Genomic DNA, 24,208 nt, shown 5'->3' on the forward strand with positions numbered 1-24,208 from the left:
TATTTAGGCTGCTCTCAGTTCATACTATTTTCCCCTCTTCCAGTGTTCTTCTGATTGCCCAGACTTTCAGCTGTTACCCTGCACACTATGAGCTTGTCCTGATGATCGTCGTCTTAAATCAAAGTACTGTTGATGAAGCAAGAAGAAAATAAGGGATTCTGGAATGGGTTCAGCTTCACTGTGCATTCAGTGTTACAAACACTTAAAGCAATAGCTATGCTACCATGTATTAAAACTACTTGTAAGTGGGAGCTTCACACAGCCTCTTTGCAGTCTAGAGGCTTTGTTTAGATTGAACTGCCCATGTTATTGAACTACGTCCACTGCTGTATCTGAACATGTCCTCATGTGTTCCTGGCAACCCTCCTCTCCCTTCCACGGTGGACCTACACCCTTTTCTGTCCACCTGGACACTTGCTTTTTGAGTTTCTGCTGTTACTCGGCCCTTCTACCTGGTGTCTGTTGGCATCCACAGTTTGATTGGAGCTTTGATCAAAGAACTGTGATATTTTCCCTACATGCTTAGCAGGCACCTGACCTGCTTCTCTGCTTGCTCTGGGGTGGGTGGTGGGATAAAAGGCACTTGTCCCCCATCGGAACGCTCTCCAGTGGCTCAGCCCGGGAAAAACAGCACTGGGGGAAAGTTCTTCAAAGAGCTACTGTCTCTCAGCTTTAAAGCATCACCTGTCAACCCCAGGCCTGGCTCAGAACAGCAATGAAGTGCTGGAAAATTCAGGCATATGCAAACTTGTATGTCTTTGAAGAATAGCGACATTTGAATCTAAATTCGGTCTCTACAAAGGTTGGCTTCAGCCAATGGGGTCAGACTACTCCCTACTTCAGAAGGGTGGCAGTTTGTGCTTAAATGGATTAGCAGCTATCTGTATCCTCTTGTTAGCATTGCAATTACAAATTAGTATAACATAAAAGCTTGGTATAATTGTGCTGGAAATGAAAATATCTTTATGTTGCATATTTCACAGCTACATTAGACTTGCAGAGCATTGTGGCAATGATTACTTTTTGCTGAGGGGGAGAGAAAAAGATAAACGACTTCTAAATCACCACATGACTCAGCCTGCAAGCTCTGAGTTTATTTGTAAGACATTTATCTCCTTGTATACTCACCAGGAAAAAAATTATCATATAATTAATAAACTTAATAGCCTGAGGTATTCTGATCAATAAAAAGTAGTATGAGAGAACAGGGCCTGATGCAATGAAATATTAAGTTGTCAGCAGACAAACCCATGATTTTCTTTAAAACTGATCATGCTCCTGCCTAGTTAGTTAGGGGAGGCTGCATGGTAAGATGCATTGCTCTGCTGAAAATCAAACTGATAGTCCAGCCTGAACAAAAAAATTGAAGCAGCTTCTTGTGCCTTGGAACAATTTCCCCTTTATGTTTTCTCTATATGACCTTTTGAGCTTTTTTTTTTCCCTGCTGGCACTGAGCTGCTGAACTCACTTCCACTGAAGCCAATCGGTGTTTTTCCACTGACTGCAGCAGACCCCGGCTGGGTCGAATTCTGCTGCTGATGGGGCCTGACTCGCTGCCTGCGCCTGTTGCGATATTAGATCAAAGCCCCATTACAGCTCTGCGAACCCAGAGTTACTATGATGGCTCCAGGGCTTATCCCGGATAATGTAGAATAACCAACAGCAAGATGTGCCCTGGTCTCCTGTTACCAGTGGCTCAGATGTGAACAGCAGCGGCTGTCTGGCAGGACGGGGTTTGTTCACTTTATCTGCAGCTCCGCGACGAGCCCCGTTATGATTTCACTCTTTGCCAAGGCAGCCAAGGGCTGATCTAATGCACAAGTGGTTGCTGGGGGAAATATGCAAATGTGTCATTTTTCTCATTCAATCTGTACTAAAAATGTGTCCTTAAAGAAAAGACCTATGGATATTGGATACTTTCTTTGTAGGCATGCAGAAACAGTAGGATTTTTTCATCTCAGTTTGCATGGCAGCTTTACGGTGGCAGATAGAAGTGGAAGCAATACACTTCTCACAAACAAATGCATCAAATTAGCTCCACGTGTAATTTCTGACATCAGTGTTAAATGGTGTATGGGTTTTTAATTTGAATATGCTTTTGAAACAGTCTTTTAGAAGAAACAGTGCTGTGGACAGCATGTCTTGATTGTGAATTGTTTTTTCTCAATTCATGATTCCTGCATTGGAAATCCCAGACCCCTCTCATGGTTGTCCTCTCACCGTTGTTGGATTAGGTATCTCCTTCAGTTGTGCTAGGTGCTGCACAGCATCTGGTTGGGCATCAGGTTAAGTTGAAAGTCAGAGAAAGAGAAGAACATAATGGAGGATGGAAAAACACACAAAGGAAGGGAAGGATGGCCGGGATGGTGGTGTATCTCCTTCAATAGCAGCAGATTATAGTCCTGGCAAGTATGCTGGCCTCAGTAAGTTGTGACTGAAACTGAGTATCTGGAGCGAAAAGGAGCGCTTTCCCCACTTTCACTGGACCCTGTTTCACCCCTTTTGTTCTCACACTGCCTCTTTTTGAAGTTCCAAAGTGAGGTGGAAATATTAGAGTAGGTATTATTCACCTTATTTTTTCACAAATTCAGTGTAATTGTGGATGTGCCGATTATGATCTACTCCTAATTTATTCTGTTAATCACGGTTCTGAGTTTACATACAAAGCATCTTGTTTGGATGAATGCAGGCTCCTCCCTTTCTGTGCTGTTATTATCAACAGTGAGCCAGACTATTGTGTGAAACCTCACATTTTCCTGTGCCGAGCTCACAATTATGGAAGACCTGCAAACCCCAATTATCACAGTGGGTCAAGGGACATGCCAGTGAATAAGAACGATGCTTATGAGTAAACACTGCAAGATGTGTTCCTCCCTTGCTGGGGTCTCCTTTTACCTCTTAAGCACCATGCATATTTTCTATGTTGAGGCACAAGAATACTATAAATAATATTAAGTGTTCTTTAGCCACAATTGAAACATGACAGTGGAAAAGTGTGATAACAGGAGAAGTTCCTGAAGATGCAAGAGAAGAGATGCTAAGAATGAAGGAAGTGTTGTTTTCCTAAAATTTGTCAGAATGTTTGATTTTGAACTAGCAGATAACATTTTCATGAAGAATTTCAACTAATTTGTCATAATTTTTCCCTAGTTTTAATCCAGTTTTGCATGTGGTTTTCTGACTAACACTATGACTTAATTTCTCATTCTGTACTGTGCTCACTGCCATAATATGCAAGTATTCAGATGTCTTCACTCAATCACTTTAATTAAAGCAGGAGTCCTTACACTCAAATGTGGACAATGAGTAACACACAGCCAGCTATGCTTGCTAGGCTCAGAAGGTTTTTTTAATTATATATGTGCCTACTGGTATTCAGTGCAATCCCATTTTAGCATTTAAGCAAGTGATCAGCTTAAGTGAGTTCAAACAGATCTTAAGCATGCACTAGTATTAAGAGACAACTTAAATGCCCTGCTGAAAGGTGACATGAATCAGCTTCTGATTTACTGACAAAATTGTTATCTAGAGAAAATGTCCTTCCTTCCTAGGATCTTATTAGATGAGTTGGAGATAATAGCCTTTTCCTGTTGGTGCCAAAATCAGCACAAGGTCTGTCTTCATGTGGTAAGCAAAGGCTTAGTGCAGCAAGCTGGTACAAACTCTTTTGCTTTCTTTAGCTTATTCTCAGCCTTTCCCTCTCCCTTTATTAAAGAATGAACATGAGATGCTTCAGAATGTTAATTTTCAGGAGGCTTTTTAGTTGTGAACTGGGACAAAATTTTTTTTGCAATAAGGGATTTATCCAAATTTTTACTGATGCCCCAAAAGACCGGAGATGAGTTGGACCCGGAGATGAGTTGGAAGGATGAAAACTCTTGACTTGATCTGTGTCACAGAAATAATCCCTAACACAATATTTATAGCTTTCCTAATGTTCTCGAGGCATCTCCTGAAATGTCTCCAGATGCTTGGCACTGTCATCAAAAGCAAACTTTTAAAAAAAATAAATAAGAAAAAAAAAAAGAAATGCATCAGTTCAGATAGCAGTGCCAGTAAGCTGTGATAGGAGGCAGTGAACTGCTACCCTGCGGGCTCGGTCTGGCTGTAAGGCAGCTGATAGAGTCCTACAGTGCTTTCCTGGAAGCAGGGTGGCCCTGGCTGGGCTCCTAAGTCATGAGAAGGTGCGGAGAGAGAGGTCTGGAGGGTGCATTAGCTCAGGTGGAGCACCGCACAAAGGTTTGGCCCTGGACACTTGCCCAGGGATAAAAGTGCCCACCTGATGTAATGAATTTTTTTCCGACTTGGCTGAGCGGATCAGAGCCATTCCAGGAGCCCAGTGACATTTGACGAAGAGCATGAGTAAAATCAGGCTTGAAACAGGTTTTGAAATAAGAACAGATTCATGTATAAATGCAGTGTGGTATTGGCTATAAATGGAAGTAGTGGAAATCAGATGATAGCAGAGAGTTTATTTTTAACTACTATTTAGACTTTTCAAAGTGTAGTATGCTACAAAAACCGAGGGCTGGTAAAAATTCAGGTAAGGGTAAAATGTTACAATATTCAGTATTGTCTGAGAGTAGATAAAGTACTAGAGAGAAATGTGACAAGAAAAGATTTATTCTGTCTAGAAATGTTAGTTTATAATGTTAGCTAAATTAAGCAGTTATTGATTATTAATATGCATTCTCCTCTTACTGGCTTATTTAATTTTTTTAAGCTTTCAGAATTTGCTATGGGGTACCCTCAATTTGAGTGGCAATAGTGAAAGATTTATGCTCTGTAGCATGCTGGCTGTTCTGCCAGCAAAGTAAACAGCACTTTAGATAAGATTCGGGCTTGCAGCTTTGCTTAATGAGAACATCATCTTTCAGGGCACGGATTTGCTCATGTAACCAAATAGGCCATGCATATCCCTATTTGTTATAAAAATTAATATAGAAAATAAACTCTACGTAGCTATATGGGCAAGTTATGTCTGTGTCCCTATCTGTGTAACTTTATTATAACATTACTCAGTAGCTCAGAGAAGAAATGACAGTGAAGCGCTGTGGCATCACGTGGGTGCTTCAGATGGAGAAGAAAATCCAACAGTCTTGATATGAGAAGGACTCATGTACTGTATCCACACGTGACTCTACTGGTAATGCTCTCCTCCACAGCGAGCTCTAGATGATATGCACAGCGCAAAATGCTTAGCTCTAAACTGAGGATAAAATCAGTAAGGAATAGAACATAGGAATTTGTACTGTGTGGTATTTGATGATAAAATTAAATTGGGTGCTTGTAAGAAGAATAACAGCTATTCCATATTGCTGCATGGATGCTGTTATCTACAGGTGTGTTCATTTTTCTTAATGCTAAAATAATGCTGCAAAGATGCAGTGAAAAGGAAAATAACATCAGATTTATAATCTGAGGATGCTGCTCCTTTTACCGCAACCATGGTACAAAGCAAGAGCTTCCTCACTATGTTTCCCTATTAAAGCAGGAATGATATTAAATGGCACTATGTCTCTTTATACAATTCACAGCGAAAACCAAGGCAAGCAGAAGGAAAGAGTCATGAGGTCCAGCAGTTGCCCTGCTATGCAGATAGGGAAGCCATTGACATTCTACCCATGCTACATAATGCACAAGGTGTATTACACAAAAGTGTTCTTTACTTTACAATAGCTATTTGTGTAATTGTAGTTGCATAGTGGCCAATAGGGCAGTGTGTTCTCCTTTCCTTCCAGGCCTACCAATAAATTTGCACTTTTTCCAATTTTTTTTTTAAATTCAGATAGTTTAGTTATCCTGATTGAGTTTTCTTTCCTAATATAAAACATTCAACCAAAAGCCATTTTTTAAAAACTCTAGTGATGGAAAATGTAAAGCAAATTTTTAAAATTTACTAATTGCAAACCCCTTTGTCTTTGGAGTGCTGCATAGCAGATCATTTCCAAGTAATTATTATGTGAAAAACGTCAGACCTTTTTACATATATCGAAGAGATGCAAAGCCAATATAGAAAGAATTTTAATTGGTTTGAGATAGTAGCAGAAAATGATTTTTCTTCATTTGTAGAATTAAAAAAAAAAGGTATCTTAGCTATTAAATTTGGGAAAGGAGTGCATATTTCTGTACTGCAGTTACTCATGTGTGAAATACAGAAAAATGTTAATTGAGGTAGGCTTGTGAAGTGAAATTAGTTGCAAGTGGACTGCAGATGAGCAAAGAGATTCTTAGGATGTTGCACCTCAGCCACACTTTGAGGTTAATTCATTAAAGATAATTGGAATGTTAAATAGTTTCCTATAAGGAATCACTGCTACAGTGGTCTAACACTTTTAGTCTGATTGAATCAAATGCTAATTACTAATATTCAGATTTATGTTATGCTTATTTATGTACTGGCCACCCTGATTACTTCCTTGACTGCTGGTAATCTTTTCTGTCAAGGGTGACGGCCCTTCAGTCACCTGAAAATAAGAGCTTGAATGAGGGGAACTTCAGCAAGAGAACTGCCTGTTCCTGTCCTTGTCTCCGGATCCATAAAGTCTGTGTTAAAAATAGGAGCAGTTGAGCACTCTTTCAGTGTTTCATAGCTGATTAAATCCTCACCAATAACTCCAGAGTAAATGCAAAGTCTTTGGTGAGGTTCTCTGAGTGGGCTTGACAACATTTATGTACCACTGCACCCAAAATTCAAACAAATGGGCTCTTGGCATGGACGTAACATCAGTGGGTTTGCAGCCCAAATACCCAAATTGTGGTCTAGGTGCCTTTGAGACCTGAATGTGGCTTGTTGGACTCCAGTCAGCATGACGGATCCACTGCCCTTGGAAGCAGGGAGAGGAGGTCTGGCCCTCCTGGCTCTGCCCCATCTCCCACCGGGCAGAGACCATTTGGGGTGGTGGGACACAATATCCCTGCCCTCATCCAGGAGAGAGGCAAATCAAACAATGCAGGATATGTTCTCCATCATAAAAGCAGAATACCAAAGTGAGTTGGACAGAAGTGAAAAGAAATGTTGTTTTACATCAGAAAGCCAAATAAAAATCTATAGCCTGCTACAGATTTCTTTCGCTTTCCTTTATTTATTACTGTGACAGAAGTGTCCTCTGCATCTATTTACTCTTACTTGGGGTCTCAGGCTTACATATTTCATTTGTCCAGATGGCCTGCATCACTTTGTGAAGGATGATCTTTCTGTGCTGAAAAGGTATGTGTGCCAGGTCCCATGCATGTTATCACTTATTTATTGCCTCCCTGGCGGCATGCTGTCGCCAACAGGCATATAATTAGAATAGCTCAGGCTGGAGCCCTGTGGAAAGTCTGAGTACTTTTATAATTGGCCAGTAAGTGCTGTAGGTTTGTGCTTGAATCCTCTACGATGTCCGCTATTGGAAGCTCAAGTTTTTTTCTTCAGTGACATATTTATCTTTTATTCTTATAAAAAGAGGAAATCCTTGCATTTTGGATCTGTTCTCATTTGTGTTGACTTACTTGATGACTTGTTATTAGAAACAGCCTACTTTTGCTTTTAGAGAAACTTCCAGTCATTTAAACAGAACAGCAATGTCTCCTTCTTCTTGCGCTCCCACCCTGTACAAAAAAAGAAAAAGGAAAAAGTGAAAAGTAAGAATAGGGGAAAAATGTTATCAGAAACAGCTAAGCCAACAGCATAATCTGCAAGTTCTGTGTGTACTGTTATGATATCTGAAACATAATTATCAAGCTTAAGTTAATTAGACTAATGCTTAGAAAATCTGGCATGGCAGATTGTGGTAAGTAATTATATATACCGATTAAAAGATGTAATACACAGTGAGCAAAAGCAAAAAGAAAACTCCATTTGATACAGGCAGCAAACACAGACAATTAAGAAGTCAAGTAGATGAGCACTGACAAAGATACGGAACCTTGTGGAAGATGATGGGCAAGATGCCAATTTTCCAGTGGAACAGATTTTGCATAGTATCAGTCAAACTTTTGTTTTATGAAAATCCATCTACTGTTTCCTAACTGAAATATATGAAGGGCCACTTGCTTTTTGCGTTAGGATTAGCTGACATGAATACAAGGGTATGTGCAAACAAGAATGTGACATTAGAGTACTAGTTTACATATATATAGAAGTCATGTAAATGGCTTTTCTTAAAAGTAATTCACAAGATGTCATATGAGAAATAAAGCTGTGAAGACAGTGTCTTCTGCAATTAAATGTAATGTAATAATGCTTACAGGTCAGAATGAATGAGGAGAGCTTGTATGCCTTTGTGCACCTCAGTACATGCACAGGCTAAACTCCGGAAACAGACTGAGAACATGATATTTTTTGTGAATTTTGCCTGAAGGCTAGTTTAAAAAAAAGAAAGACCGAAAGAAAGGAGAGAAAAATGTAGCAGTAGACCTTCTGTGGAAGAAGTTCTGCTTGCAAGGTGCCCTGCTCTGACTTCGAATTGTGTCTAAATGAATAAAATTATTTTGCAAGTCCTCCAGAAAGTGTGTGACTGTACAACCTATTCCCCAATCAACTCCCTCCTGAAGAATGAGTGGGAAATCTGCAAATTCCTAGTCTGGCGAATTGAGATGAAGCAAGCCCATGCTAGATTCATTCTCACAGCATTTAATCCACAAGTATTTGACTGAGCTTCTGGAGTAATGTACAACCTCTTCTCAGCTGAGCCATGTGTTTTATTCATATCTACTGGAAATTGCTTTCATTTCTGTTGGTCTCATTGTTTCCTAAGGCATGAACAAACTGATTGAACTGAAAGCAAACAAAATTACTTTTTGTCTCTAAAAATTGGGAATGTTTGGGTTGTTTTTCCCATCTTCATACCCTTCCTGCCCTCCATCTCCCCATGTTCATGTGATCACCCTATCCATGCAGTGTAGGATTTTCTGTAGCTCTGAAGCATGTTCTCTGAGTTATGGTGAGAGAAGGTGGTGATCTGCTGCCAGGGTATCATCACAGGAACAGAACTTGCAAAAATATTGCAAACAAAAAAAGTTCCTGTGACTTTGCCAGATGAATAGTTCTAAAATGTCTGTGCTCAAAGGTTTGAATATTAATTCTGTCCAAAAGCAATGATACTGAAGTCTACATATTAAATAATAATTGTTATGCAAATGCTATCAATTCATGATTCCTATATAGACACATAGGGATGTCTGGGAGGTTGTAGCATGGGCAATGGCAACTGTTTTTTCCTAGGCAGTTTAATAAGATTTTCAATGCATTTTCATCAAAAACACCTTCCTACTAGTATAAGCTATCAGCCTTAATTAACTGCAACGTGTATCCAGCTAAAATTAATTCTCCCCAAATCCACAGTCCCTTCACTGAAATTAATTGCAGAATATTATATTCCCAGGCTATTATGCCATTCCTGTTCTTCAGCATGGGCATTATGTGGGTACAACTGTGGTCTTATTCCCCAGAAAAAGAATTTGAACAGAAGGCCAACACTGCAGCTTGAAAGAAGAGCAAATAGATTCCTCCTCCTCAAGGTGAAGGCAGCCTGTGCCCCTCCACCCCCTGAAAAAGCCGTTGTTATCCCAGTCTGAGTTTCACCAGGTGAATAAGGGCTCCTGTATTGGGCCTCTTGTCTGTGACTTTTTGTTCTCATTTGATTTAGTGCGTGAGTTAAGAGGTTCATCTGAGGGATGAAGGAACCTGCTTGAACAATACCAAACTGTTCCTCGCTTTTTCTCCTCTTCCCTCGTCTGGGTCTTTCCACTAGTGCTGGGAAGGCAATGCAGCAGGAACCTCTTGCACAGCTTACGTCTCCTGCGCCCATCCATCCCAAACAGAGTATTAGACCATATTCTGCTATGGATAACATATCTTCGTGAACTTTGTACAATAGGAAAAAATAAATTGGGCAAAACCCCATGTGATGTCCCTTAAGGGAACTTCCCGAGTAAGTTTTATGGCAATATTAACTGACTGGAAAAACTGGAAGAGTGATTTACCACCTGAAATCTCCAATTCTGCTCCCATATCTGGGTCTAGTGCCATCTACTGCCATTACAAACAACAAGCAGTGCAAGCCTCCACTGGGTTTTATAAATATTCTAGACATTGAAGATATTTTTTCCCTTTACTACTACTTTAAGAGATGAACTTGCAGACTCTGGGGTATTTGCCCTTGACAAAGCTTGTCTGGTTCTTATGGTCAGTGGAATATCAATAGACTCTTAATGCAGTCTGTCTTTTAGAGTTTCTTTCATTTCTCAGAGCAAGAGTAAATGTCATTCATATTAGCAAGTTATAATGGGAACATTGAGATACTAATTTTTAAAAATATACACAGCTTCTTTTAAATAGTCTTGGTCTCCCTCTTGTGTGTCTTCAGTGTGTCTAAAGCAATTACAAGGTTAGATATCCCTTAAGATGCTAGAAAAGGTCATTTTGTTGTCTTTTCAACCCCATGCCTCAGTGAAATATTCATGGTATGGCTCAGGTATTGGGATCGGGTTTAATGTTTCGTTGCATCGCCATCTGTTTTGTTGTTGCAGTTGTTGTTGTTTTTTCCCTTGGTGGGGGGTGAGGGAGCATGGAGGCAGCAGTGAGGGATGCTGGCATATGGGTCTAGACCTGATACAAAAGATGAGCACTAAATCTGCAGGAACAGAGTAACTCCTCTGATCTGAGCTATTTTCTTCTTAGCATTAAAAGTCTTTCTGGCAAAATTCTGCCATTATGCATGTAGATCATCAGTGCTGGGTAGTCTCTGTGTCTCCTCAAAAAGAGGAGCCTACATTAAAGTGGGCTTTTATATTATATGTAAAGTTCATTCATATAACTTAGCACAGGCATTGAAATAAAGCTCCTCACCGAGACAAATGGCATTAACAAGTTCCAAGGACATATTCAGTAGAGTTTTCCAGAGTATTGCGGTGGCTCAGTGGCAAAGGGCAGCACAGAGAAAGGCTAAACCTGCAAGGGGATTCGGAGCACCAGGAGGGCTTTGTTGCAGGTGCCCGAGTCCCTTGGCCACAGCCAGCCCCAACCGCCTGGCTGGTGGTGGGCACCGCTCCTCGGCCACCAGACCTGGGGACAACCACAGCGACACAGAGACCTAACATGGAGAACACCTCACAGGAGGGGCAGAGTGGGTTTCTCATAGATGAGTTTTAAGCTCCCTTATGACTTTATTTTTCTATAACGAGGGTGTTTGGCCCAAAACGTTTCACCAGGATTTTTCAAATCCTTTTTGATCATCTTGCTCTTTTTCAGCGTTTCCCTCTTACTGCTGTTGATTTAAATGTCATGACATTTTAAACATGACTTATTATAACAAAAGAGTATATAAAACAATATGCTGCATAATAAATGCAGCCATATTTTTTGGAGTGTATGTTAAATGAGAGCAATTTATTCCTCGACCTATTTTAGTACCTACTTACTAGAGGGTATTGGCTGCTTAAATTCCGGGGAGGCAATCTTGGAGGCAAGGTAGCCTTGCGTGTGCAAGGCTGAAAGCTAAAGAAGTATTTGAGGGATGCCTGGGGGAAAAGGTCGTCCTGGCGATGTAGCTTCATCCAGGAGTGCCGTGATTGTGAGCACTGCAGGGAAAGCGGACAGGACCATTCTGGGAAGGTCTGTTGGCGGGTGAGGAGTCCCCTGAGAAGCACACACAAGGGCAGGCTTTGAAAGCCCAGCGGTTTGCCTCAAGCATGCGGTATGTGTCATTCTAGACATTTGAAGTCTCCCTAAAATCCTCCTACAGTCAGTGGAGAGAGTGATTCAGAATATGAGTTACTCCAGGACGCGTTTACTGAATGTTTTCTTCTTAATTTCAGAAAATGTTGGGGGGGTGGGGATTTGTTTAATAGGAATAAGCTAATTCCCCAGAGAAGAAGAAAACTGCTTTCTGCTCTGGCCATTGTGGGGTCTTCCTGCAGCTCCCAGAGATGTGGTGAGGAGGGTGAGATCCCATCCCCCCGCCCCCCCCCCCAGGAGATGAGGACATGCTCATGTTCCCCTGTGCACTGAACTGGCTCTGTGCCAATGCCATGGGACCTGCAGCTGATTTCCTTTGTGCTGGCAGAAAAATACAAAGAAAACAAATAAACCAAATCAACCTCCCTAACACATGTGTCTTCCTTGGCACGTCATGAATCTTATTGAGTGTGCTCAGGGTACGGCAAATATTTGTCTAAAGTTAAGAAGATTAGCAGGGGCAGTTCTGACTTTGAAACTCCCTGCGTCGGGAGCCAGAATACATCAGCCTGATACAGGCACCTCGAGGTTATCTCTGCTCTTGGAGTGGGACATGCACATTGCTCTGCAGCTCTGACCTTTTGGGAAAAGGCTTTCAGTCAAGTAATACATGCACCTGCATGAAATTTTTGAATCACTGACTCTATCCTTGATTAAAGTGCTTTTCCTTGATTAAAAATAGCCTTTTTCCAAATGAGTAATGTTGCATGGCAGGCTGTGCACACAGGATAACATTTCCTCCAACATTATCGCATTGATGACATTGCCATTTCTTACCCAGGTCTCTATGCAACACATTTTTCTCATGTAGGCAGCCCTCTCTAGCAAGTGCCATTAGGAAGCTCCCCACAGTCATCTAACTTTTCTTCCCAGGTGAGGAAGACTGCAGAGGTGTTTATAACATTATCTGCTAACTAGGAAGATAATGGGCATGGTGAAAATGTATCCAAACACATTTATAGATTCTTGCCTGGATTCGTATCAGGTTGTAAATAGCAGTTCTCCAAGTCTTTGGCAGGACTTCTTACCCCAGTGGATATTCCTTCAAGTATCTCCTTTGTAATGTGTTCACTTTCCAAGAATTTTATCTCAGTTGGAGCCAAACTGGAAGTCTGTCAAGATTTGAGCTCTTCAGAGTGCAATCTGCATATTTCACCAAATGGCAAATGTGTTTTCTGTACAACCATCATTCTGCTTGTGGGCTTACTTGTCTTTTATACTTTGAAAAGCAAATTTCTTAGGATGCCTTTTATATTTATTCTTTTATCATTTTTGTATGCAGAATGTTTAGAAACTAACGTTTGCAGAGTTTATTTTAGCAAAGCACTTAAACACATATGCTTAAGGGTTTTACTTAACCTTTATGTGTGTTTCCACAAAATTCTCTTCATCTAAGTGCTTTGCTAAAAAGGGTGCAGTTATTCATATGTCCATGTGAAGTGTGAAGTTCAAGTCTTTCCCCAAAGCACAACAATAACACTGAGAAAATATTTGCAGTCACTATGACAAAGAGTCGATAGGAGGAAAAAACCCACACCACTCTAAAACACAGCTTTGATAAACTGAGATTTCCAATGGAAAATATGCTTTGCAGCAATAATATCAGCAGCTGTGAGGTAGCAGTGTATTTCATGTGGAAGTGGTAAAATAATTGGAGAAGGATTTTCCAGTAGATAGTTAAAAAAATTGTCGCGTATAGAATGCAGGCAACTTTGGCTTCTTCTCCATCTCCTTAAATAACTCGGATTTAATGCAGCAAGTAAAAAACACCCCAAAATCAGGGATTTCTGATTCATGCAAATGCAGATATCGCTATGATATAGAATCTTAAGCAAAGTCAGCAGAAGAGAAAATTATAGGATGTGGGTTTTTTCTGCAGTGTTCACTGTAAATTAGAGCAATTAAATTACAGCAGTCTTGTAGCTGTAATTAAATATGGAGATGGGCCCAGAGATGCGGAAAGCACTGAACTGCCTGGGCTGCTCAGGCTGCGGAGTGGGAGCAATGGTAAAGGCAGCTCAGAAATGGGTCCTGATCCCGTGGCAGCTGATGGGGGGTAGCCAGGCCTCTTGCACTGTGTTAACACAATATCTTGTAGGTGGTCTCTGAGGTGGTCAAGGAGGACCGTGCCACGCTTGTTCTCTGCCTGTGTTTTTGCCTTTCCTGGGGCCCTGCCCAGCGCAGTTTCAGGGGGGACACCCAGCTGGGGCATGCCCAGGGCTGTGGGAACTCCTGCAATGAGTACCCTCAGGTAGGTAAAAGAGGGTTTAGAGCCATGTGATTGCAGCATCCCTGAGAAGCTGCTTTGTGAAAGTGCCATTGCATCCATTATTCTTTCATTTTACATTGCTAGTCAAGTCAAGACTCGAACCACAGCTGAAGGCAAATGGGATGGAGACAGGAGGCACGGACTGGCAGAGGAAGCTGCCCACCAAAAAGCTTACACTCCCTTTAGCAAGACAGCAGAGGGTGAGGAAAGGGTAGAGCCTAGCAGGCGGTACAGATAATAGCAGTAAATGTCATATTTAATTACATTAAGCAGAGGGGTGGAAATGAAGTCTTACTCTGAGGATAGAAACTAAATATAAAGAGAAGTGAAAGGAAAGCAAGCACTGGGGGAAAAGAGCAAGGAGGACAAGACCAGGGAAAAGAGGGCAAAGGAGGCAATTCAGGAATTAAGCTGATGTAAAGGCAGTACAAGAGGAGGCACAGATGGCTGGAAGTCACCACCGGGACCAGGAGGTCCTTAGTATCACCAAAAGAATAAGGAGCCATAGCCAGCTCAGTCCTCGAGTTTTTCTCCCACAAGGTGGGATGGTCGGGGTGAAGCCCCCCCCCCCCCCCCCCCCCCACACCCCCTCCCCCCCTCTGTTGCCGCGGCCTAACCACCCCCCCCCCCCCATCTGCTTGCTACAGCACCAGAATAGGGCAGGGGTATGCTGTGGGTGTGTGTTCATCACGTGGGTCTGGGTCCATAAGGGAGCTGGAGGAAGAGGTACGTGTAGCAGCCCTGGGATTGTTTTTGTCTCCAGTCTCTGGAAAAGGGTTGCCACTGGAGAGAGGAGATGAGACTTTCAACCTCCTCATGGTTCACATGTTAAATCTGCTTGCTACAGCACCAGAATAGGGCAGGGGTATGCTGTGGGTGTGTGTTCATCACGTGGGTCTGGGTCCATAAGGGAGCTGGAGGAAGAGGTACGTGTAGCAGCCCTGGGATTGTTTTTGTCTCCAGTCTCTGGAAAAGGGTTGCCACTGGAGAGAGGAGATGAGACTTTCAACCTCCTCATGGTTCACATGTTAATCTGATGCTGAAATACCACTCTGCAGATTTCACCCAAGTGTGGGAATTAAGTATGGAAAAGATGCCTGGGTATCCCAAGGTGTGTTGGTAATACCACCACCACCAGCTGGGTAATGCCTAATGTCTGATGCAAACTGCTGGCAGATATTTGGTTTGGGTTTTTTTTGTTAGCTGCTGGTTTTGATAATATTCTATCTTATAATCACCAAGGCAGTTTTGTTGTGTTGCAGCAGTTTGGTATAATTAGTCTCCATTGCTATGATTTTTCTTTTAGTTAAATGCTTTGGAGGTTATAAACTCTTAACTATCAACAGTGAATATTCATGGAGAGTGAGAATAGTGCTAACTACTGTAAAAGCTTTTTTCCAAATACTTTTGGCTAGTGCTCTATATTAGCACACATTGCTTTTCTGCTGGTGTTATGGCGTAAGTAGAACAAACCATAATATAGATGTTACTTCAAGCAACAGCCAGACCTAGACCCAGGTCCCCTGTAGTCTGCAGCACTGAGAATTCTGGGCTCCTCCACAAAGGGCAAGAAGGAGAGGTTCCCTGGTGCGAATGTGTTATAAAACAATATTGTGTTTCCCTTAAGAATTGCAGTGATAAAAACGTAGACCATTCTGCAGCACTAACAACTTTAATAAAATAACATAAAGCACAGCTGTCAGGTCTGCCAGCATCTCACACTGGGAGACATGAGTGAGAAAATGAACGCTTTTCACAAGCAGAAATATTCAAAGAGCTTCACTGTTTACAAGTAATCAAGACTGACAGTCATAGATTATTGGTGGAAGAGCATTTTCTGCTTGAGGTGAAAAAAGAGGATAATTTATCAGGAAGCCCAAGAAGTCAGACATCGGTAATGATCTGCTTGAAGAAGGGCATATCTTAGAAATAGTGCATTTATTTGTACTGCAAGGCAAGAAGATGTACTAAGTTATAAACAAGAGTCTTAGTGCTTGAAGAATGTTGAACAGGTACAGTGTGTAATTTGCTGGGCAACTGCGATTAGAGAATTGACTAATGTGTGTCTCGGTGCTTGTTCAGAATATTAAAAGAAAAAGGTAGCATAATAGAGATTGTCTAAAAGAAATGTTCATGCTCTCCTTTCATAGTTATCTGAGCTATGCTAATCTGGTTGCTTACCTTTTTGTTAATGCTTACGTTTCTGAGACACTCCTGTAATACAACAACGGGTGTGGCTTCAGAGAATTTGGGGCTTTCTGAGTTTTGCAGTAGAACATCTTGTGTATCTGGTGTGGTGCTTTTGCATCACCTTTCTTTTATGAAAACAGGCAAAGTACTAGCAGTTTTAAAATGGTAACTAGCTTGGAGCTCTACGGAAAAGGTTTTATAGACTGCCACCTGCCCTGTCTGTGCCTTGGTACGCACTCTGGCCTGCAGTGATGCAAGGCTGCGTGTAGGCAGACCCTGCTTCCAGCACCTGTGCTATGTCCTGCAGGAGGAATTGCTGTCCAGATACCAAGAAATGCTGCTTCCTTCCTGGGGTGCAGCCTGGAACAGAAGTATTTGGTTAGAGTTAGAAGATAGAGAAGCTCATGTCAATATGAAGCACCATGGAGATCCATCCCTTGTCGTTTGGTATTCATTGTCCCTGTTCTTGCCAGGCTCACCCAAAGCTTATATCTTTTTTTTTTTTTAATCATTATAGCTTCCTAATTCTTCTTTCTTGCACTTAGTGTAGGGATTGTACATTTTAGTCTGTATTTGACCAACTTTGGCTAACATTACCATAACATTGCTGAGAACAGGCTGTGCTTCCCCACTCTTCTCCTGCTCCACATCTGTGGGGGACCTGGGCTTCAGGGGACACAAGTCTTCCATTACTTACCAAAGAGTGCTTGTTAAGAGAGCCCAGTGTGCCTCCAGAGCTCTGCAAAAGCCCCTGGTGATGGCCCCATCACCCCATGGATGTCCCTGAAAGAGCCTGAGCAAAATCTGTCCCCTTTACTTCAGTGTTTTGCACAGAATTGACTCTTGTAACCTCACCATGTGCTATTTTCATCTCACTTGAAATAGCAGCTGCTCATCGCAACTGGAAATGCACACATTTGCTTGGGAAGGGATTCTGAAGGTGAACAATTTCTTCTAGAAGCGTTCATTGCAAGAAGGGCAACGGTTGTTGTTTAGGGGCCTTTGGGTAGTATGGAAGCCCTGTCCCAGGAACCATGGAGAAGGTAGCAAAAGTGTTTTTGAGAGGATGTGGATCAGTTAATCTCCATCAGGGAAATCTGGGCAAAATGTGTCTCTCAGAAAATCATGTCAGGCAGATGATGTGGGCCTCTGGATAAGATTTTTTTTTTTCTTTTCAGAGCTTGCAGAAGTCAAATTGTTGTACAGAAAGTATCACAGACTTCAAGCTAGTCTGTGTTTGAATGTCTCTATCTGAGTAAGGATGTCACCTCAAGTTCTCCAGCTTTTTCTGACTGGGAAAAAAACAAGGGGAAATCACTAGTTTTTACAGATGGATAGCTGGCAAATAGAGGTATTTTTTTCCCTTTGCTTTGAGCAGAACCTTGAAGTGTTCCTCAGGTGCAGGAGAGCATTGCTTCCCCTGTATAAACCAAACTTTCAATAGCATGTCAGATGTTTGTAAAGATGCACAGTTGGGACTTGCATATGCGTGTGAATATGAACACACTCCAAGGCACAGAAGTCCCTTAGAAACAAGTATCGACTGTTACGTTTGTTTCCCACCTGAATTCTAAATCAATACAATTTAATACTGAAATATGTATGTTCTTCTTCCCTGAAAGTAGCTTTCCAACTCAGCCAAAATACTATGGAGACTGTCTTAGCCTCTTTTTTAAAAAAAAAAAACAACAACGTTTAAATAAAGTAGCTCTCGCTTACTGAGGCCCTCACATGGAGATCTGAACTTGGTTGAAAAGTACTTTACATAAGAACACATGAAAAACTAGCTGAAACCAAACCCATCCATGATCCCAATATCTTGTCACCATTGGAGACCACTAGCAGGTGCTAAGAGAAGATTTGAAGAACCAGGCAGGTGCAGAGACGTGCCTCCACTGTGCTCTCCAGCCTCCATTAATTTGTGGCATGCAGAATGTCTGAACTACAGGTGGTATCAGCAGCCCTTAATTTATTTATCTTCCATTTATTGGTGCTGTTGATCTTGAACCTGCATAATGTTTAGCATCCAGAACATCCTCCAGCAAGGTTATCCATAATTTAAGTATTGTGCTTCAAAGTGGCTAGCTGTATAGTTTGGTCTGTAGTGGAGCTGCAGGATGGCGGTAGCAGAGAAGGGTAGGCAGCCACCAGAGGCAGTTTTCCAAATCTCCACAGTGGTGGTTAGATAATATCAGAAACTAAGCGGCATTGGGGTGATAACTGCTTATTGCACTTCAGGCATTACTGACACAGCAAGAGGTTTGAATACAGAATAGTTCTGGGATCCTGTTTGGGTAGACGTAGCAATTCTATACTGAAATAATATTAATCTGTAAGTCAGTTGAACAATGAATACATTGGCGATGGCAGTGATTTAACACTGCAGTGTGTTGTTCGTCATACCCAGTGTGTCCACAAAATGTGGATACATCTTTTCAGTATGAGATGCGCGTGAACGCGTAGCGCAGCAGAGCACGGTAAGGCTGTGTTGAGCGCTTTCGTGCCAGGCTGGGGCTTGCTGTGCAGTACTGCGGGCTGTGTACCAGGAGCCAGGGCTGCTGAAGTAGGCTGGATTTCCAGGCAAGTTTCAGAATTCATTACTGCTCCCCATATATCTGTTTTAACCTTAAGTCAAAGATTGATTATTTTTAAAGGTTAGCAGTTATGTAGCAAAAGAAACCCTCTCCTTTGCCAGCTTTGAGAAGTCACCATGGTCTGCGACTTCACACAGTTTTAATTTAGACAACAACAACCATTTCAGGATATGCCTCCTTATTACTGTTCACTTCAGTTTCTTTGAACAAGGAAAATAAAAATAAAAACTACAAGTCAAATCCCCACTTTACTAGTCTCCTCCTGGAGTCAGCTCTCACCTGGGTTGCACAGAAACAGGACAGCAAGGGAGAACAGCAGACAAATCACGTCACTAAAAGCACTTCTTGCAGGTTAACCAAGGAGACCTTGAGGAACAGGGGCTGCCCTCCCTTGCCTTCTAGCCATTGCCTGCTATATCTCCTGCTGATGCTAGGTCGAATGAGCAAGACATTGCTTTTTTAGAAAAACAACTCACGCCTCAGACAGACAATTGATTTACCACCACTTGGCTCGTCCTGGTGCATCCTCTTGTGAAGTGTAAGCGCTCGCAGTCCATGGAGAGTACAGGATGATGTATGCTGTTTCCTGTAACTCCCTCTCACTGCCAGCTCAGCTGTGGTACCTATACACCATATAGGTGTGTACAGTGGGTGAGAGCAGGCACATGGACACAAGGGATGTGTGTGACAATGTATACACTGTACCTGTTCATGGCTTTTAAATCTTTCTCCATGATACTGTAGCATTATTACAAGATGGATTTATAACACACCTAGAGCTAATGTAATGATGAAGATTAGTCCTCTACTAGTTGAACAGTAATACACTTTAATTTGCCTACAGCTACTGTATCGTATTGGCATGAAAGGAAATAGCTTTCTAATGCAGCTTCATCTGCTGAGCAGGAAGAAATCTGTGCTGCAGAATGTAAAACTACATAGGACTATAGCTGGCAGCAAAATTCAGAGTAGGAGAAACACAGCACAAATAAAAGTATTTGTGAGTTGGATGTATGCTAATAATCCTAGTTTATTGCTAAATATGCCATATACAGTAATGCAGGTTGCTTGGCAGGTTCAGTATTGCTTCATCTTTGATTTTCACTGCTTCATCTTCTGCATTAAAATTGTCCACGAATAAAAGGTGTAAATTCATTAGTTTCCAACTTTGTGACATTAACAAAAAGTTGATATTATAATTTTCCTCAGAAGTACTGATGCTGTTAATACAATCTGTGCTGTGCTCTGTACCTAGAGACACGCTGGATATCTCAATACTGAAGTTGTTAATGCAAATGTTTCTGCTGTCTGTTGTAAATGTAGTCTTCCCTTGATGAGTGGCAGGCATTCTTTGAGAGGACGTGTACAAATAGTCACTCAAGTGCTGGCACATATTTACCATAAAATAGAACTCCCTTCTTCTGGAGAGCAGCAAAATCATCAGCTGCTCCCTTCTTCCAGAGAGGCAAAGTATGTGTTTGAAATTGTCATGTCTGAGATAATAACACCTAATACTTACTGCATATGGGATAGAACTTATTTTTGTGCGCATATTATGCAAGCTAGATGCAAAAATTAACTGTTTCACATACTTTTGATATTTTTCCCCACTAAATCACTAATGAAATATAGTTGTGCTTAAAAGAACAAGTTTTGTTTCTAGACTAGGGATGTGTCTCACTTTCAACAAGGGCAAGGAAGGACTAATAACTTGCATGCAGGGAGGGAATGTATCTCTTCTGAAAACTACTGGTATAAACTTCTGGTGGAAAATAGCAGCAACAGGTCCTTGTTATCACAATAGGTCTTTGATGGGGAGAGGAAAAGCCAGAGAGAAAATTTTACATGAATTACTGACAAGGTGTCCAGGCAGCTTCTGCCTAGCTCGCTCCACGGATGTAATGGGCACTTCAAAATACCTGAGTGTGTTTGTTATCCTATTACCTACCAGCTGTGCATCAAAGACTCGCAAGGTATCCGACCATCAACTCACAAAGGTGAACTCTGTCACTGCCTATCAAACACCCTGGCCCCTTGCGTTATCATCATAAATCCATCAGAGCCAGTTAACTAGTGTCACCACTCTAAACCGGTAACCTTCACCCTTCATCACCAGGTCCCTTCATCCTGTGAACATGTGGAATAGATTAGTTGCATACAGGCATGCCCTGAATTTGACAATAAAACTGGAAAAAAATACCAACAAACTGGTTTTTTTTTTCTTCTTCCTCCCTCAAAAAAGTTGCAGCAACATGACAAAGAGGATTCCCCTGACAAGTGGAGGACAGAAGAAGAAATGGCAGCTGAAGCAGCAATCCTGAAGAAGTATTTTTGGGAAAATTAAAGGTAGTTATTTACATATTAACTTACTCCTGCAACAGCCAAAACTCTGTTCAGTCCTCCATAGGCTTCTTAAGGACAGCGGGAGAATATGTAGAATGGAACAAAAGAAGTGAAAGCTCTTAGGTTTGTGTTGCTTCCAAAATGACACAGCACTCCAGCAGTGGCTGAGATAATATGCTCCTTCTTGAACAAATCAGCACCATCCTAGAGCATTTAGTTTCCAGACAGCAAAAAATAACATATCTGGAAATCAGAATCATGAGCAGTTACTTAAGAGGAATGTCTAACCTAACATATATACTCCCTGTGTTTTTAGAACAGAAAATAGCCTTGGTACCTCTATGATGAGTTAAAAACTGCTGTGTCTGTGTACACACAGATATGCGTATGCACCTATACATACAAAATCCCAGCAGAATTCAGACAACAGAGTGGATAAGCGAATGCTAACTTCATCTGGCAAATCTTAAATCATCTGATCACTTCAACTTTCAAAATTAAGCCTGCTGGAAAACTGCCTGTTCTGCAGTTCCACTGGCCCTAAAAAAAAAAATATATATTTGCAGGGAGGAATAGAAAAGAGAAAACACTTGGCAAGCACTAACATTGGTGCTCTAGAAATTGAGAGGTTTTCATTTTGTACCTGGAGTCCCAGAAGCCAGATTCTTCCAGTAGGAATGAACTGGCCCCCGGAGATCAATATGAGTTACACTGAGATGTACGCTGCAGCAATGATGCCAAAAGCTCCCTCTCCTCTGTTCCCCATATGTTGTTTCCTATCATCCAGCACTCTCATTTCTCTGTCATTTCTGACTGTTTCATATTTTTTCCTCCAAAGAACCAAAATCCCATAAATATCCCTTCTTTCTGCCTGTGACTCACTGCTTGCAGCCCAGCTTGAGAAATCTTGAGCTAAACTACACAGTGTGCGCGTGGCACACTTAAGTGGCAGCTCTCATCTCCCGTGCCATTCTGTCATCTCCATTTCGGCTGGTTCATCAGACTCTTTCCTTTCCATTTTTTCTTGCATTATGACCACGCTCTTGTCTTCTCCAGTCAAATTAGCTGTGCCAACACTTCTGTGGACTGGCACAGAGAAAGCTGTGTAACACATGTAATTCCCATCTGTGAAGGAAACTTGTCCTCGGCATCTGGGACCTAGGACCTCCAGGGTTTGGAGCAGCAGGTTTTGGACTACACAGTCAAGTTTCCACAGTGGCTGCTGGATTTGTATTTAGACACTCACTTTTCACGTTCTCAGAAATATGTTTCTCAAAAATGAATTACTCAGCCAGAAAGAGCATACCCTTAAGTAATGCATATGTAAACACTCTTCTCTACTAACAGAGGCATTATGTAGTACTTCGTCTATGGCACAGCAGCAAATGAACAGTACTTGGGATAAAATGGCACATCCCTATTCCAGTGTGATGTTGTTCCCCATTATAAATTTGGTTGGTTTTGGGTCGGGTTTTTTTTGGTCTGGTTAGAAATGAATTTGAACTGCTTTTCTGCAGAGATTCTCAAAGGGGTTGGAATTAAATCCCTACATATCAATAAAATGTTCTTAGGCTCTTCTGATACTAAACACAAAGCTGGATAGATGGTATAAATTCATTCCTGCAAGCAAATTCATGTGGCTGGACTTTTATTTTCATTTATTATGAAAATAAATCAGCGTGTGTCTGCATGGATGACCTCTAGATAAGTTCGCCATGATATTAAGATCATTACCTTTCCTAGAACAGACTGGTAAATTAAATATTACTGGCATCATTATCATGAGAGTATTTTGCCTAGTACAGGCAGTCCTTCCAACCCTTGATTCCCAACACAAGGCATCACTGTCAATCTCTTCTCCCTGACATTGTTTTGCTTCTGAGGTTTAAGGCTCTGAACCTGAGATAAAGGTATATCTGAGCACCTTCTGAATTTCTCAACCTTTATCTACTCTCTTAACCTTGCTTCTAAAGTGATGAAGATTGAAAACTTTTGGCAAATTAACAAGGTTATATGCATCCTTCTTCAAAGCTATTTTTGTTTTTCACCTACAAAGGATTTATTTTGCCATTTATAAGTTTACCTGGATGCTATCTGACTTGAGTTTTTTCATGCGGCACAGGGAAAGTCAGAAAGAGCTGAATGTGGGTGTTCTGGAGCCAATAAACGGCAATTTTTAAGGCCTCATGCATTATTTTTCTCCTTAAGTGTTTTGTTCAAAGAAGCTCAGCTCAGCTAGATTAGCCTGGACAGACTGAGCTGTGTTTCAGAGCTTTCCCAGCTACCCTTACATTTATCACAAGTCCTTCACCAACTGTCACAACTCCTATATGACTTGACTAGGTACAGTAGCACCTTTTACCTGTATTTATAGACTATTTGATCAAGAAGGACTTGCAGGTGACTTTTTCCTAAGAAATACTTGAACAAGGCAAGAAGCTCTTGATTCTCTCCCTACTACATTTGCTGGTGCTGATCCCTCTTGGCCGGTTGGGTAGCCACAGCTGAGTGTTTCTACACCAGTCCCCAGATGATCAGAAATATCCAGCTACTTGCTTAAAGAAATGAACCCTATTTAGCCTTGTGAAGTTTACACCCTTAAGAAAATACTTGTCTTAAAATAGTTCATTTGTGTGTACAATTGCCTAGAGCGATGAAACTGAAATCAGTGCGTGAATTTGTGTTTTGCACGTGTTTCTGGTCTTTCACTGCATGTCCCCACGCCACTGTATCCCATCTTATTAGAAGGTGTCCTGGTTTCAGCTGGGATAGAGTTAATTTTCTTCCTAGTTTAGTGCTGTGTTTTGGATTTAGGATGAGAATAGTGTTGATAACACACTGATGTTTTAGTTGTTGCTAAGTAGTGCTTACACTAGTCAAGGACTTTTCAGCTTCTCATGCCCTGCCAGCAAGAAGCTGGGAGGGGGCACAGCCAGGACAGCTGACCCCAACTGGCCAAAGGGACATTCCTTACCGTGGGACGTCATGCTCAGTACATAAACTGGGGGAAAGCTGGCCGGGGGGGCCGCTGCTTGGGGACTGGCTGGGCATCGGTTGGCGGGTGGTGAGCAATTGCATTGTGCATCACTT

The 24,208-nt window shown here is 41.6% G+C and overlaps 1 protein-coding gene across 2 annotated transcripts in view; it reads left to right on the forward strand.

The window, feature by feature from the left end:
• Window positions 1-24,208, forward strand: part of FHIT (fragile histidine triad) — a 648,955-nt gene that overhangs the window by 611,908 nt on the left and 12,839 nt on the right. Inside the window, exon 7 of one of the 2 annotated variants that reach the window (XM_009284393.2) lies at window positions 21,018-21,121. The exons of the other annotated variant lie outside the window; for it this stretch is intronic. Coding sequence (XP_009282668.1) covers window positions 21,018-21,119 — 102 coding nt within the window. The 3' untranslated portion in view covers window positions 21,120-21,121. The remainder of the gene's footprint in view (window positions 1-21,017; window positions 21,122-24,208) is intronic. 2 annotated transcript variants of the gene reach the window in all.

Source organism: Aptenodytes forsteri, unplaced genomic scaffold, assembly GCF_000699145.1.
Source record: "Aptenodytes forsteri isolate BGI_AS27 unplaced genomic scaffold, ASM69914v1 Scaffold53, whole genome shotgun sequence".
Lineage (NCBI taxonomy): Eukaryota > Metazoa > Chordata > Aves > Sphenisciformes > Spheniscidae > Aptenodytes > Aptenodytes forsteri.